The following is a 16,333-nucleotide window of genomic DNA, read 5'->3' on the forward strand; positions in this document are numbered from 1 at the left end:
TCTTATTCTGGCCGCTCCCTAAACAACTGACAAAAGGCCGAGGCTCGCGGCAACACACATTATATGCAACCTAACACATCCAACAATTCAGTCTCATCTTGACTTGTTTCTCCTCGAACCTAATGAGAGATCGGACCGGAAAGCAAGTCTCTCTGCTCCCGCGGTCTGCGCCTGTCCACCCGCACCCATCCGGAACTTCTGCTCCTCTCCTTGGTTGTCGTTGCCGTTGCCGTCCCCTTCGTCTCATCTCAGTCCTGGTCAACTCCTTTTTACTCCATCACTCGTGACTTCCAGGTTAGCCTAGTTAATTGTGCACATCCTAAGTACCCAACCCGGGCTCAGTCCAGTCGGAGCTACTGGGTACATATGTAGCTTGCTTACGGATACCTGACGGTCGTATCCGTCCCTTCCCATCAACTGTGCCCGTCTTGTACAGGTCACCGTCACCGCCAGCACTTTCTCTTTTCAGTTCAGTAGAGAATCACCCCCCTCCCGGCCAGTAACATTCATCCATAAACCTCCCGGGTCACTACCTTATTGGACGAGACAACAACGGGACAGAGTAGGGTCCCTTGTCTTCACTCCCCATGCCTTCCGTCTCTCACGCCGGGCTCACAGTCACTTTCAAATCCAGCCAGTGCCTCTCCGTCTTCTGGCCGGCTTGCGCACACACCTGTCCCCTCTCACGTTTCCCCTCTTGCTCCCCTCAAGGTATCCATATTCTTACATACCTACTCACCTCCGGATACTCAGTCGCGCTTCCCAGAAATCATTCAAATGCACTTTCTCATTCCAGTCAATTGCCTCCCCTATGTCTTGCTCGCCTTTTTACTCTCTTAGCATCTTTTTGGACAAGTGTTTCTACTCGTTGATCCCTCCCTTCTTCCCTCTTCTTCTATAGATTATTAATACCCTCAACCGTGAATTCAAGAAATTGAGGTTACAAATGAACAAAAACAAAACGGGTTACAAGAAGTCACATCCACGTCTAAAAGCAAATCGAGTAACAATATCAAGAACACACCGAGTCCACCCTTGGTTTGAGCTTCACACCCGGACTTGATCCCGGAGAGAATAGAAGAAGGAGAAGGCGAAAGGTAGACAAAGAGCATCGCCTGGACACTCAACTCAACTCTGTAAGTGAGCATCATCCCATCACAACACAGGGATATCTTTGGCATCTTCCACTGCTCCCCGCCATCATATTCCCTCACTTACACAGAATACCCCATCCTTGTACGGATGCACTTCCTGCGCCGTCTATCCGTACAGCATGGTTATAATTATGGGATTGAATATCCTTGGCGCCGCAAGTCGAAAACGCGGGAAGGGTAAAAAACGGAATGCGCGTAGGCAGAAACGGCGAATGACGAAGGAGAAAAAACATGGGCGGCCACGGATGGGGAAAAAAACCAGATTCTAGTTCCGCTATTGCTGTCGCCCCCTAGCTGCATTCACCCTTATTTCCAGTACAGAGTTCTACTTGCTTCCTTGCAAGAAAAAGTCTCGCGAATGCCGTTGCCACATTATTCAGGCTGCTCCGGATCCCATCCCACCTATCCCAGAAAAGACCCAGGAGCAGAAACAGTAGCAATGGCAGAAGCAGAAGTAGAAGTAGAAGGAGAAGTAGAAACAATAGCAGAAGCAATAGCAGAAGCAGTCCAGTCCGGTCCAGCCCAGCCGCCCCCCCGGCGACAGGACAGAACGGAGAAAGAGACGTGCGCTCACTCGCTGAGTTGCTGCCCACGCTTCCACTTACCCCGCTACGCTTTTGAACGCCCACGCCCTCGACCCATACGTCCCACGCCCACCGTCCCACGTCCCACGTCCCATACGTCCACCGTCCATGACCAGCGAGCGACCTTCTCCTCCCAGCCCAAGAATCCACGTCCCAGAACCAGGCCTAAGACCAGGACCGCCCCGCCGAACAGCCACCCTCCAGCGCAACAAATCCTTGAGCTCGCTCCCCCGCCGTCGCTGCATCTCTTTCAAATCCAGCCGACTCCCGCTCTCTTGTCGCCCTCCATACACGCAGACCAGACGGAAAGCTGCCCATCGCACACCTCACATACCGGAAACCTCTCCTTCCAATTCCCTCACCTCGTCCAATTTCGACCTGATCAGTTCGCCTGTTTCTCGCTCATCACAGCAGAAGTGCAGTAGAATCATAATCTGAATCGTCGATCTCCCGGCTGTCGTCGTTTTACTCCACCACCCCTCATCACTCTTTAATCCTCCCCGCCGCACGACAACCAATTTCCAGCTTCCTCCCTCTCCCGATCGGCCTCCCTCTCTCTTCTTCCCCCTCCAACCGCTCAATCCGAAAATCCAATCCCTCCCGATCAGGTAGATCGAACATCACACGAAAATGGCCGAATTCGTTAGAGCACAAATTTTCGGTACTACCTTTGAGATCACTTCGAGGTACTCGGACCTGCAACCCGTTGGTATGGGAGCCTTCGGTCTCGTTTGGTTAGTCTTGAGAAAACATCATCCCTCGCAACGCGCGTTCGCTGCGACCATTCATTCGTACTTGCTGACACGTTTTTCCCGCTGCCAGCTCCGCCCGTGACCAACTGACCAACCAGAATGTTGCCGTCAAGAAGATTATGAAGCCCTTCAGCACTCCTGTTCTCGCCAAGCGCACATACCGTGAGCTCAAGCTGCTCAAGCATCTCAGACACGAAAACGTATGTTTCCTGCCGCCGTTGCCTTCTTCTCTACATGCACCCTGGGTGACATGCGCTGATAACCACCCAGGTCATTTCTCTCAGCGATATCTTCATTTCTCCTCTCGAGGATATCTACTTTGTCACAGAGCTTCTTGGCACCGACTTGCACAGGCTGCTCACCTCCAGGCCTCTCGAGAAGCAGTTCATTCAGTACTTCCTTTACCAGATCATGGTAAGTCTGTCCCTATCCGGGAGTCTTTTCCGGCAACCGAATTGACATGTTTTGGTAGCGCGGTCTGAAATACGTCCACTCTGCCGGTGTGGTTCACCGTGATTTGAAGCCCAGCAATATCCTCGTCAACGAGAACTGTGACTTGAAGATTTGCGACTTCGGTCTCGCCCGTATTCAGGATCCCCAGATGACTGGATATGTCTCGACGAGATACTACCGTGCCCCCGAGATCATGCTCACGTGGCAAAAATACGATGTTGAGGTCGACATTTGGAGTGCTGGATGCATCTTTGCCGAAATGCTCGAGGGCAAGCCTCTGTTTCCCGGCAAGGACCACGTCAATCAGTTTTCCATCATCACCGAGCTTCTGGGCACTCCTCCCGACGATGTCATCAACGGCATTGCCAGTGAAAATGTGAGTGGAGACAGAACAGAACTAAAAGTTGAATTTCCCACTGACAAGGATTCAGACCCTTCGATTCGTCAAGTCCCTGCCCAAGCGCGAGAGACAACCACTGAAGAATAAGTTCAAGAACGCCGACCCCTCCGCCATTGATCTCTTGGAGAGAATGCTGGTCTTTGATCCCAAGAAGCGGATAACGGCGACCGAGGCGCTCTCACACGACTATCTTGCTCCTTATCACGACCCCTCTGACGAACCCGTTGCCGAGGAGAAGTTCGACTGGAGTTTCAACGATGCTGACCTACCCGTGGACACATGGAAGATTATGATGTAAGCCGGCCGCTAAATGATTGTGTCGTGACATAGTTGCTAATGAAGATCTATTTGCAGGTACTCCGAGATACTCGATTACCACAATGTGGATGCGTCCGCGCAACAGATGGAAGAGCAGTTCAACGCACAATAGATAAGGGTGTTTCGGGGTGAAGCGAGGATAAGTAGGAGAGGGGAGGCTATGATACCACGCAAAACCATAACGGGACGTGTTTCCAGTACATTTGCACGCAACCATGGTGTTCGGGAGAGGGGAAGGGTTATTGTAACGTTGACAATGCAAAGGGCCAACAGTATACGCGATATAAAGGAATGGCATGCATCTTGGAGGTGTTTTTCTCTTTTTCACCATCTTGTTCAAACGGTTTTCTTTTTTCTGGGTCTCGAGGCTCTGGTAGAATAAAGTCCTCGGCACGGGGACGGCGACGGGCCAATGACGGGCTTGAAGACCCTGATTACAATGAAATGCTTTACCACGCAATTCTTGAATATATCAAGTGGGCCCCCCGTCACTAACTGGAGGCATGGATGGGCTAAGGCATCAGTTCGGCATAATGACAGAAGATGTCGCGGCAGATAACACTCCGGGGAGAAGAAGAAAAGCAGAAATCGTCCGATGGGACTGCCGTCGTGCCATGACCTGAGGGAAATAGTGAGGATGAGTATGGTTTGAGATGCTTGCAGGTCAACGCCACAATACGTGTGGCTTATAGATCGCCCTAGCCACGAATTAAGTACGTGTGGCTACCTGAGGTGCTGAGGTGACAAGAGGTGAGATTGGGGGGCGGCACGGTACGGACGGTGTAGCGAGGAGGGGTGGTGATTTGACGGGAACGGCGTTTTTTTTTCTGGAGAGTCCCATCTCATGCAATGCAGGACACGCTGGCGGTGCTTGAGATTAAGGTGAGATGAGAGTGAGAAGTTGACGTGGTGTTTGCCTCTCCGACTTTTCATGTTGTAAAGTCGCCTCGCCGATGTGGCGGCATGCTTGGGAAAAGGGTATCAGCAGGAGTTTACTCTCTTTGTTTTCAGTTTAGTTATGGTTTGCCTCGTGATGTTGCCAGGGCAAAAGTTTGTTGATTTGAAGGCTCGAGGGACATTGTCGTCGGTTCTTGAGTTGCAGACGACCCTGCTCTCTCACCATTCATCTGCTGTAGTCGGACAGATAGTACACATACACACACACACAGATGCACGTGCCTTTGGAAAGAAGAGTCGTCTTGAGAAGGGGGTAGCATAGGAACCGAGTAGCCGGAAGAGCCAAGTCGTGAGTCGTGAATCGTGATTGACGGGCGTCCATCTGGAAGTGGTGATGGGGGACGTGGTCGGTGCTTTTCTTTTCGTGCATGGTTGACGTGTCTGTGGTGGGACACACGACTGGATCACAGACCTTGAGTCCGGCCCTTGGCGCTAGGCCAGTTGGGGGCTTAGGGACGGATGTTTAAGGTCTGGAGATAACGAGGACTACATGTTCCATTTGGCTACTTGCCTTAGTTGTGAGAGGGAGGCAATCTTGATGTGTTTTTGTTATTGTCATTTGCGAAAAGTTGTTGGTAGCAAGCAAACGGTAGACTGGAGATGACTTGAGGTAAATGTATTCCCATACTGCTTGAGGGTGTGAAGACGGAGTGGTCACGGCAACCGCGATTCCCTGGCCGGTGTGGTGTGTGTACATCCTCTTGCAGTTCCTCGGTGCTGGGCGTAGACGTCTGTGTGTACCGAGTGTGAGAGTAACGTTTCTTGCCTTACCTACCTGTATAGTGGCAGGCATACTGGGGCTACGCGGGGTTCCGTAGTCCCTTTTTTCCCTTTGGTTTTTCTCATTCCTTCCCCATTGTTCTCGAACCTCGCTGGAACCTCAAACCCCTGAACCTGTCGTGCTTTTCAATGTGGGACGAGTGGTTCGTTTTATTACAACCCATCCCGACATTGATCTTGTCCAGACCTTACTGGGCTCTATTTTTAAAGGGACCGCATAAAACCATTCTGATAGAACGCGGGCAGAAAAAAACCAGACGGACAAATAGGAATCGAGGGGAGACGGCAAGAGATTGCAGAGGCGGCAACGAGAGTGGAAGTAGCAATAAAGTATTTACTATACTTTTGCCGTAGTGCATTAGCACTGATTCAACAACTCATCCATAGCCCACTCTCCCGAACCCAGCTCATTTGAATGTCCCCTCCGGTCCAATACAAAGCCTACCGCGAACCCACCGCGAACATCCGTGCTGTGTGGAAGCATTCGAGTCTCCCCTCAGCTCGGTTTCCTCTTCCTGCTTACACTCCGCTCGTCGTCTGCCACTCGCATCTCTTACCTTCAGCTCCCCCCTCCCCCCCAAAAAGAAGGAGGCGGCGGCGAATTACTCTCTCTGGCGTCGACTGCCATACTGCTATTTGACACTTCTTCGTGTTAGCAGTCCCGACCGCTCATCCATACGGCTGCTACCTAAGTCTTCCTTACGCCCTAATTCGCCAGTGCAACCACGAGGCAGCGGTCGAATCAACGAGGCAAACGGCACCACAGCGGTGCGACCCGATTTCCCAGCTCACAGTCCCACCTACGCCCTTTCGCGCGCCGCGACCGCACGCTCTGAGAGGAAACGATCCGTCACCGCTTTCTGCGAGCTTTTGTTTGGCAACTCGAGACAAAGCTTGCCGGCCGAGTTGGAGAGGGACGAAACTAGGCGGTATAGAAAAGGGACGACGGCCGACCACGCGAGTGCTCTCCCTACATAATTCTACGGCGAGCAGGAAAGTCACATTCTCTTGACCTCTTGACGACCAATCCTTCGTATAAAGGACAATAATCTACCCGCCAATTGCTCTTGGAGACTTGCAGATAATTTTCTGGCTGCTTGTCTCACACTACCCCCCCTTTGAGTGGACGGGGAATCTCGCTACTACGTCAGAACAGAAACCCGCAACCCCTCCTCAACTTTTTTTGGGGAGAAATTTCCCAGAAGACGAACGTCGCGCCCGCCCCGAAGAATTCGACGCCGATAGAGAGCTCTCACCAACGCTAGGATTTGCCAGCCAAAGCGGCAAATCGTAGTCCCAAGAGAGGATTGACCCACGCAGGCAAACTTGCGACGAAACGTGCGACGCATCCAAGGGGGACAGGCGAAGCGAGAGAAGAGGAAAACAAAAGGAGCCGAGGATATACATGGCAATGTCGTAGGAGTGGGCCTCGTTGCGCCAAAGAAGTCGAATTATAAACACAGTTTGAGGGATTCGTGAAGTAATTGGGCGATATTCGAAGCAACCCAGACCTCGTTTCCTACGAAGACGGCAAATTCGACGCATGTCCTCCCGTCGCCAGTCGTAGAAATCACCGAGAGACAGAGAGGCAGACAAAAAAAAAGAGAGGGAAACATGGATACTCCCGAGGTTGCAACACCAACGTCCGGCGCCGCTACGCCCCTGACGGTACCGTCAACGCCGGCCAAGCCAGACTTCATTCCGCTGGTGACTGTCGTCGACTTCCACCATGCCCGCGGACCCGAGGTTGAGATGTGGTTTGGCGCGGCGGAGGGCACCGATCCGGCAATCGAATATGACTGGGGCTTGCTGCCTTTTATGGCATTGAGCGACGGTGCGCATTTGTGAGTATGAACCCGATCATCGGAATGCAGATGGTTCCTTTTGGCTCTGCACGATGCTCAGTGGATGCGCACATCTCGGAGCCGGAGCACGAGCACTGCGGGCTAACACCTGGACCAGATCAAGCGAGGACTTCTCCTACTTTACGCTACTCCGCCCAGCTACTGCCACGGGACCCGCGACGTCCCTTTTTGGCATCTCTTGCACACGGCAGCTCGATGCCTCACAGCTACTGAACCGGCCCGCCGACGTGACGCGCTCGACAGTCCAGAAAGCCGTCGTCGTCATCGCCGACACGCCACAGCACTTTGGCATGATGCGCGAGCGTCTCAGCGTCGTCACGCAGGCTTGGTTCGCGCAACGCGAGTTCACTGACACGGAGATCTTGCGCCGCTTCCAGGAGAGCCTGGCCGAGGAGAAGGAGCGCGGGTTCCTGACGGAGGAGGGGAGCCGCGACCAGTACCTCGGCATGAGCCTGCGTGAGCTGGTGCACGAGTTCAAGTCGCAGACGCTGATGCTGTTCAAGTGTTGTCTGCTGCAGCCAAAGGTGCGTTTTCTCTGTTCAGCTGGCAGGCGGACTGGATAGACTGTTGGGAGCTAACTGATGAGTAGATGCTCTTCTTCGGATCACGGTGTGAAAGATTATGCATGATGCAGTTTTCTCTTATTTCTCTGATACCCGGACTTATTCGTAATCTCGTTGACTGCGCTGATCCGGAGCTAAGTAACTACGAGAAGAGGTTGGCGCGGCCCACGAGCTTGCGAACCAGCGATCGCAACTCTTTGCTCACTTACATGGGCCTGCCCCTACAGATATTCGGCAAGGTATGTTTGTCACTGCCGTGCCGAAGATTTTGTGAATATTCCCATGACTGATGACACCTACAGGGCAGTCTGTTTGGCCCTTACACCCCGCTTCAGCAGCTTGACATTCTCGCCGACTTTGGCACCAAGTCATACATTGTGGGCAGCACCAATTCACTGCTCCTTCAGCAAAGAGACCGCTATAGTGATATCCTCATTAATCTTGACGAGCACACCGTCAACATCACCTCCTCCTCCCTCAAAAACGCCTTGGCTCTGTCGGCCGCAGACCGCCGCTGGATCGACTACATTACCCAAGTAGTCAATGATACTTGGGACGACGCCAACCCCCAACGTCCAAACACCATGGGCTACGTCGGTAGCGAGGAATTCATCCGCCTTCAGTTTGAAGAGTACATACTGTCTCTCGTCTCCTCGGTGAAATACCGCAATCACCTACTGGCGAACCCGAACAATCCGCGTGCGCTCCTTCCGCACATTGAAGGCGACCCTTCCCTCGACTATGGAAACGAGTTCATCGAGTACTGGTCCCGCACCGAAAACCACCGCATATGGAACGGCAACACGGATTCCCACCTCTTTGACGTTGTCGAGCCGAGGCACCCCTGCGCCGGCGGTCTGACTATTGACGACGTGCAGCGTCGCATCGCCCAGCAAGTCCAGGACATGCACCTGGACGAACGTCTCGCTGTCGGCAAAGAGGTCCTCGGACGGAACTTTGCCGTGGGCAAGGAGAAGGCGTCCAACATGTTTAACAAATTCTACTCTGACCTAGAAGCGCTCCGCGAGGCACAGCGGAAACGGGCCGAGGAGCAGCGCCTGGCTCAGGAAGCTGCTGCCGCGGAGGCCGAGAAAGCCGGCGGCGGTCCTGCTGCGTCTGCCGCGGCGACAGAGGGGGCCACCAAGGCGCTGGGAAATACTGGCAACAAGGCTAGTTCGTACGTGAGTTCGTGGGTCACGTGGGCCGGCGAGAAACGCAAGGCCGGATGGGGTGGTGGAGGTGGAGGCGGCAGCGGCAGCGGCAGCGGCAGCGGCAACAGCACCGTGACGTCTCCGACCACGAGCAGTAGTGGAGGGTACGGCTGGGGTCGCGGATGGGGCAAATCCAAGACGGACACCAGCAAGGCTACTGGCAATGGCGAGAGGGATTCTGCTTCGATTTCGGGGTCGCGAGTATCTACCTCCTCCACGGGGACGGAGATCAACGATAAGAGGCCGCACGGGGAGAAGCACGACTTCCAACCGCTGACGCAGGGGTCGTACACTGAGTCGATTCTCTCGACGGGGTCGGTTGAGTCGGAGACGCCGGCGAATCACGCGGCTGATCGCCGGCCACAGTCAAAGGAAGGGGTTGCAAAGGCAGGGGTCGCGCCTACGACAGTACCTGCGGAGACAGCCGTGACCGGGGCCCAAGGCAAGGTGAATGGCGGAGAGAGCAACATCACCATCAGAACGGAGGCTTCTGACTCCGACGGAGAGGAGCAGACGAGACACTCATTGGCCGCGAGTACTGCTCTGCCACCAAAGGCGGAACAGCCGCAACAGCTTGAAAGCGATGAGGACGAGGACGAGGTGGAGGAACACAGGGCGACGGCGGCTGCCGCGGAAGCTGCGGCTGAAGCGGCCAAGGCCTGGGGCAGTGATCGCCCGTAAAGGAAGAATGAATGCATGTTGGCAGACCCAGTACGCGGCACGGCTGAGTTTTGCCAGATGACGACGGGAATGAAGGATGGATGGACGGCGAGCAGCAGCAGCAGCAGCGGCGGCGGCGGCGGCACGAGCTCACCAAAAAAAAAAGAGTCAGCCCAGTACAGAGTATCAGCATAGCGAAGCATTTATAGGGGATCCGGCTGCAGAGAAACCATTGTTTTAGCAGCAGCAGCAGCCGCATTTCCCCTCTCACATACGGCCTTGTTGGAGAAAAGGGGAAAGTTCAGGCGCAATCCACCAGCAGGGTGGTATATTTTGGTGTATCAAGAACCGCAACGGCCCCCTTTTCTCTCGGCATCTTTGTGTTTCACCTGTAGCTTTAATCACCATATATTATATGCGAAGAGATTGAGAAGCTGATTTCACAACCGCTGGGGTTTGTTTTTATTGTGGGAGGACAGGAATAGTTGGTTGGGTTGGTGCCCGATGTATCGTTTGCGTATCTGGAGGGAGAGACGGGAGAGGGCTGAATGCTACAGATCAGAACAGATGAGACCAATGAGAAGGAACACGGTTTACAGTGTGCTTTCAGCCCCGGTTTATCTCTGTGACTCAACCGTACAAAAAGTAACCGGTGCGTAGATGTCGGTGACCAGGTCGATACGTTGTGTCAGAGAGAACTTTGTTTGACCAGTCTCGTCTGAAACCTTTGCTGTGCTGAAAACAAACATCAACTTGCAAAGTGCTAGGAACGTTGTGAAGACTGAGTAAAGGAGACTGGGATTTGTCAGGGGCTGGCAGCCGGCCAGCCGTAAGAGGGCAGAAGTCTCACGGGCTCGGTAGACTGAGGTCTAGAATTCCTCGTGTTTGGGCGGTGGAGCCGGAAGGACGTCGGGCCAGTCGAGGGCCATGTATCTACATACATGGGAACGCGGTTATACTTGGGATCTTCTCTTTCTCGAGTAAAGCACCACTTACATGTATGTTGCGTGACTGCTTGGGGGATTGGGATTGGTGACGCGATATGCCTAATCTACTGTCTATGATAGAGCTAAGGTAGAGAAGGAAATCATATACGCTTCCTCTATGTAGGTAGGGAAAATGTATCTCTATTTTCCTTGTATTATTAAGTCAGGACACAAATATCTGTCTCTTACCTAGAAAATCGTTGGTCGTATGCTTCTCGTAGATGACATAGAACCAAGTAAATAACCTCTTTGCCCCCCCCCTCCCCTTTTCTTTTACGCGTGTTTGTCAAGAGGAGGAAAGCTACCCTATATCCAGAGAGCACAAATGGCCATATCAGCGCCTCCAGATAAGGCTTGTAACCGGATTACGTCCCATTAGAGCTGCAGGATATTCTTCATCAGTCGCCTATGGCGTTGTCTGTGCCGTATATCTCGATCATGTGGCCGGTATCAACTGGGCGCGCTATCGATGTCGTGTGTGAACAGCAGAATCCCATTTCTTTCTACTTCTGACTCGGGATAGATACTCTTTCGGCAGTATTCAGTCGATGCATGTTAGCCTTGGAATACACCATGGATGCTGGGTACCACCAAGTCCATAACTTTTTTTTGAACCTGACGAACCCACCACCAAGCCCGAGAAGCCAGCCGGTCAACAAGACCACAACCAACAAACTTGAGATGCTTCTTTTCCAGAGGTGAGGACCAATCTTTTGCCCACTCACTTGCAGGGCTGGTTTCTCGTATATGGTAGAGGAACTTACCATCGGCTTTGGGATGATAAATCTTGGTGCTTCACATCGCAAATTCCGATTTCTAGCACGGTGGAAGGGGGGTTTTTGATTACGGAGGCCGGCCATTCCCTCTTTAGCAAGTCCGCTATGGGAGAACCTAGCTCCCATAGAAGGGCCCAGAATATGGAAAAGTATACAGTAGGTGGCTGGGTGACGAGCGATGTAGCAAGATCTGTCCGACCTGGTCCTAGTCTGAACATGGCCAGGCTATCGCTAGAATAGGCTCTGTCATCCTTAAATATCCAGCTCGGCTTCGGATCTTTCGCTAACTGAAGTCTCTTTGTCATTGCCCTAGACAGATATCCTGAGAAATATCACTCAGGATGGCTCGTGCAGAAAGGCGAAGCTTTGCCAATGCCCCGAGTCCATCAAAGTTGACGAGAAGTAGCAGGACATGACCCAGAGTAAAAAACATCACGATGTCTCCTCGATGCCAACCAGCACGCGACCTACTGTACAGACTCTCCAGAGGGCAGAGACCAGGCTCTAGCTTCCTTTCCTTCGCGCCACGCCACTTTACAGTGAGTCTCCGCCGCATGATCCAATTGCCTAGAGCATAGCTATATTGATTTACGATATCCTCACCCACAGTCAGTTCACATATTGTGATGACAGTGACAGCGTCGGATCACGAAAATGGAATTGTGGCTTCTTGACCGCAAGCTCACTACTAGCAAGAAAGCCGAGATACCACCTTCTGCGTTCGATCACATGGGCACCAAGCACTCTGCAAGGCTGAAGCACGAGACAGAAAGCGGGCAGGCAGGTAACCGTTGATCCTGAGACGGAATGCTAAGAGCAGCTCATCCCATGAGTCTGCCATGTTTTCGTGGCAGAGAGGTGTTTCAGTGTCCAGTGTGTATAAGTTAATGTGTGAGAAATCAGGCCATCCACGATCCTTCTCCCATGTCGCGCAGCTGTACACATATCCTTGACCTTGTCAGAAGCGCTGGAATTCTTCTCCCGGAAGCTGGTTAGCAAATCAATTTTGGTCTTGTCACTGATACCGGCATACATTGGGTATTTGTTCATAGTATCCTGTGTATAGGTAGTGTATAGTATCATACATCTGATGCAAAGATCAGGTCTCATGACAAGTCTCATTCGCTCTTAAAAAAACACAGCACCATGCCCTCCACACTTGCTCACCCGAACATTGCGCTTCCTCGTTACGTGCTACTACCTACAACTTGGACGACTTGGGCGCCTTGGGTCTCTGAACCGGCGTCGCCAACGGATCGTACACAGCACCAGTGAGATTGTCGGATGGCGTGGCGCCGTGGTTGAACAAACTCCGCGTATCGACGAGTGACGGGTTGAGCTGGTCGATGCTCGTGCACCCGATGAGACGCATGTTCATCTCCATCTCGTCGCGGAGAAGCTGCATGGCGCGGTCGACACCGTCGAAGCCGTAGCCGGCCATGGCGTACAGGAAAGGCCTGCCGATGCCGACTCCCTTGGCGCCGAGGCACAGCGCCTTAATGATATCGGTAGCGCGGCGTACACCACCGTCAATGTATATTTCAATGGCATTCTCCAGACCCATGCGGCGCAGCACGGGCATCGTCTCGGCAAGGACCTCGATGCCGGACCGGGCAAAGTCGAGCTGGCGACCTCCGTGGTTGGAGAGCACCACGCCCTGGACGCCGGCCTCGATGGCCTTGATGACGTCCTCGACGCGCTGCACACCCTTCAGGATGATGGGCATGTTGGTGATGGACTTGAACCAGGGTATGTCCTTCCACGACAGGGCGGGGTCGATGAAGGATGAAATGGCGCGCGCGGCACCCTGGCTCTGATCCGTCGCCTGGCCCGACTGCACGTTGGCGCCCGGGTCGGTAAACTTGGACCGCATATCCTTCTCGCGACGACCCAGCTGCGGCGCGTCGACGGTGATGAAGAGGCCCTTGCAGCCCCGCGCCTCGGCGTGCTGCACAATCTTCTTGGTGATCTCGCGGTCCTTGTTGACGTACAGCTGCATCCACTGCACCTGGTCGCCCTCGGCGGCGTCCATGAGCTCGTCAAAGGAGCACGACGCCAGCGTCGGGATCATCTGGATGGCGTTGTGCTTGCGGGAGGCGCGCGTGAGGAGGACCTCGCCCTCCGGGTGGCCCAGCTTGCCGAGGGCGGTGGCGGTGACGTAGAAGGGCATGTCGACCTTGGCGCCGAGCATGGTGGTGGTGAAGTCGACCTTTTCGACGTCGACGAGGATCTGCGGCCGGAACCAGATTCTGTGAAAGGCACCGTGGTTTTCGCGCAATGTCTTTGGCGAATGCGTGTTAGGAATCTTTTCTGGTCTTCCGTTGGGTACGAACTAGTGGGGTTGGCTTACGATTTCGTCGTCGGCTGCACTTGAGTAGTATCCCCAAGCCGTCTTCTTCATAACTCTCCGCGCAACGGCCTCAAAGTCCATCAGGTTGTAGCATTGCGACAGCAGCGGTTTCTGCTCGACCCTTTCCAAGCGCTCGATTTCTTCGGGGTCCTCGTCCTTCGTCTCCACCGCCACAGTAGCCATGTCGACGGGGCCAAGGTGCTTGGACTGCTCGAGGTACTTGTCAAGGGTGTCGGGCGGGTGAATAGGGTCGAACTCTTCCGTCGCATCTTTGCCAGCGTACTTGAGGATGATTTTTGAGCCACCGGGGTGCTCTGAAGATCCTCGTTAGGGGAAATGGGATTTGGAGTGATTGTCGAGGCAGAACTCACCCGGCAAGAAGTCCGTCACATCATAGGCTTTGCCCTGTTTGGTGGCCAAGGTCAATCACCTATCAATTGAAACGAACCAAGACCTGATCGTAACATACGTGAACAATGACCCAACAAGAGTCAGCACTATTGTGCTTTGCAATATCATCACCCTTCAAACCCATTGTGCTTGCTGTTCGCTGCGAATGTCGCTCTTCCGGACGAAGGGAAGACAGTGAGCTTGGAAAATTGTCGACAGATTGGAAAATCCGGGGTAAGGGCCGACAAATAGGTAGATCTTTCTCCACGGGGTAGCGCTGATTTATGGGTGGCTTGCTGGTCTACTTGAATCCAAGGTATTTCAAATCAGAGAGACCGGAAATAGCACGTTCTAAAACACCAACGACGGCCAGAAGAATGGAAGAGAAGCCGACGCAGATCTAAGGGCCGGACCAAGAAGAGCAAGAAGTAGGTGTCGTCTCGCTAGTCAGTCCGAGAATCGGGTCTCCAAAAAAAGTTCCTTTAGGTTGGAAATGTTGGGGGAGGTAACTTCTTGAAGGTGCTCTTGAGGGGGGGTTCGACTTGGAGAAAGGTCTGGTTGCCGGGGGGCGAAACCCATCAAAGGTCATCAGCTCGCTCTTCATTGTACCGTCGCACACTGCCATGCCCCACAGTGGCTCCCGCGCAGCGCTAGCGGCCCATCTCGGGTCAATGGGGTGCGGGGTAATCTGTCGGTGACGTCCTCCACAAATGTGCTTGCTCGGTGTAAACAGCTGCCGGTCTCCATCCCGGGCTATCCCCGAAATGCCATCCGTGCCTACCCACGCGTTCATGGGCAACCGCAAACTGCCGTTGCGTGGGACCGTTGGTCTCCGTCCTTCGGCTTGGAAGCCGCTGCCGAAACGGATACTCGCGGCTACGCTTCCGAGCAAGGACCTGGGGTGGCGTCCTTTATGTCGACTACACAAGTGTGTCTTCGCCTCCATCTCGTTTACTACTGCTCGAACTCAATCCCATCGCTCCTTTCGACCGGTGCGATGAAAGATTATCACGGTTTTGTGGCGCGGTGCCTTCGTCACGGTCTCAACATGCACTGAAAACCATCATGTAACACTAGACCGTAACTATCCTCCTCGCAGCCTACTTCCGGAACGAAACATGCACAACAGTGCTCAGGAGTAGAGAAGGGCTACTCTAGATTACAGCTAAGCCCTCTCTCTATTGGTCATTTATGCTATTTTCTGTAGACCTTTGACAAGGAAACAACCAGTCAAGAATGAATTTCCTTTCACTAGCCAAGCCAGTTAAGATGTTGATCGTGAATACCTTCGTGAAGAAGTGGAGCATTTCCATCCAATATTAGAAATAGCTGACGCTAGGTAACGAGCTGAGACTGCTTACAACTTACAGATGCCGAAACTCCAACAAGAATCGGATGTTATCGGTATCCAAAATAGGTAGCGTTATGTTTGCGTCTCAGCAGTCCCTCAGCCACTGTGATTCCTGACTTCATTTCTGCTCCATATAAGCACTCAGATTAAATGTAGTTGCAGTTTTGCGACAAGCAAGAGGGGCTGGCACCCTAGGCGGAGAATCTGGACTGATGGCTTCTGAGAGGAGATGGTGAACGTCTCCATTGAGCAAGTGAAGGCCATGATCGGCCTCTTGTTCGCAAGGGAAAGATGTCGTATCATAAACTTCCTATGTCTCCTGAGTATTACGCGCAGCAAGCCAGGGCCCATCGGCGCTCGATTGATGGTGCTCACCGCCACAGCCAGACCTCGTTTGCAGGTTATCCCGTCCATCACCCAACTTCCAAAATCATATATAATAGGCCCCTGGAGAAACGTCAACTCGCGACAGATCGTTTCGATGTTTTCGATAGAAGCAAAGGCATGGATATGCGCTGCTTCTCCTTGAAATATGCCTAGTAACTGGCACTTTTCACCATCTTTTTTTTTCTTTTTTGGGCCTTCCTGTGGTAGAAGCATTTTTTTCATTCTCCGAGATCGTACCTCGCTCGACATATCAGACATCCACGTCCCCCAGGACCTCCCATACAAGCCCAGTAGAATAAAAGTACCCAGCACAAAAGGGTCAGCAGAGAAGGAGGCAAAGAATACAAAACAAAATAGAGACGCGCAAAAAACGGCGAATGAGCTGCTCGTGACCTG

General features: G+C 53.1%; 3 protein-coding genes across 3 annotated transcripts; 2 read left to right on the forward strand and 1 right to left on the reverse strand.

Annotated features, from left to right (window-relative positions):
* Positions 1-2,368: 2,368 nt before the first annotated feature.
* CORC01_05924 (uncharacterized protein) lies at positions 2,369-3,773 on the forward strand (the record flags this gene model as incomplete). The annotated part of the gene is made up of 6 exons (XM_022617566.1): positions 2,369-2,472; positions 2,561-2,690; positions 2,761-2,904; positions 2,963-3,319; positions 3,375-3,637; positions 3,698-3,773. The coding sequence occupies 6 exons, from the start codon at positions 2,369-2,371 to the stop codon at positions 3,771-3,773; spliced, it is 1,074 nt and encodes a 357-aa protein (XP_022475984.1).
* Positions 3,774-7,012: 3,239 nt separating this feature from the next.
* On the forward strand, positions 7,013-9,718 carry CORC01_05925 (transporter Avl9; the record flags this gene model as incomplete). The annotated part of the gene is made up of 4 exons (XM_022617567.1): positions 7,013-7,242; positions 7,361-7,787; positions 7,853-8,065; positions 8,129-9,718. 4 exons carry the CDS (start codon positions 7,013-7,015, stop codon positions 9,716-9,718), a joined length of 2,460 nt encoding a protein of 819 aa, XP_022475985.1.
* A 2,942-nt stretch (positions 9,719-12,660) lies between these two features.
* On the reverse strand, positions 12,661-14,344 carry CORC01_05926 (FMN-dependent dehydrogenase; the record flags this gene model as incomplete). The annotated part of the gene is made up of 4 exons (XM_022617568.1): positions 12,661-13,740; positions 13,810-14,123; positions 14,181-14,214; positions 14,279-14,344. The coding sequence occupies 4 exons, from the start codon at positions 14,342-14,344 to the stop codon at positions 12,661-12,663; spliced, it is 1,494 nt and encodes a 497-aa protein (XP_022475986.1).
* Between the last annotated feature and the right edge of the window lie 1,989 nt (positions 14,345-16,333).

This window comes from Colletotrichum orchidophilum, assembly GCF_001831195.1.
Source record: "Colletotrichum orchidophilum strain IMI 309357 chromosome Unknown Scaffold_42.1, whole genome shotgun sequence".
NCBI classification, from domain to species: Eukaryota; Fungi; Ascomycota; class Sordariomycetes; order Glomerellales; family Glomerellaceae; genus Colletotrichum; species Colletotrichum orchidophilum.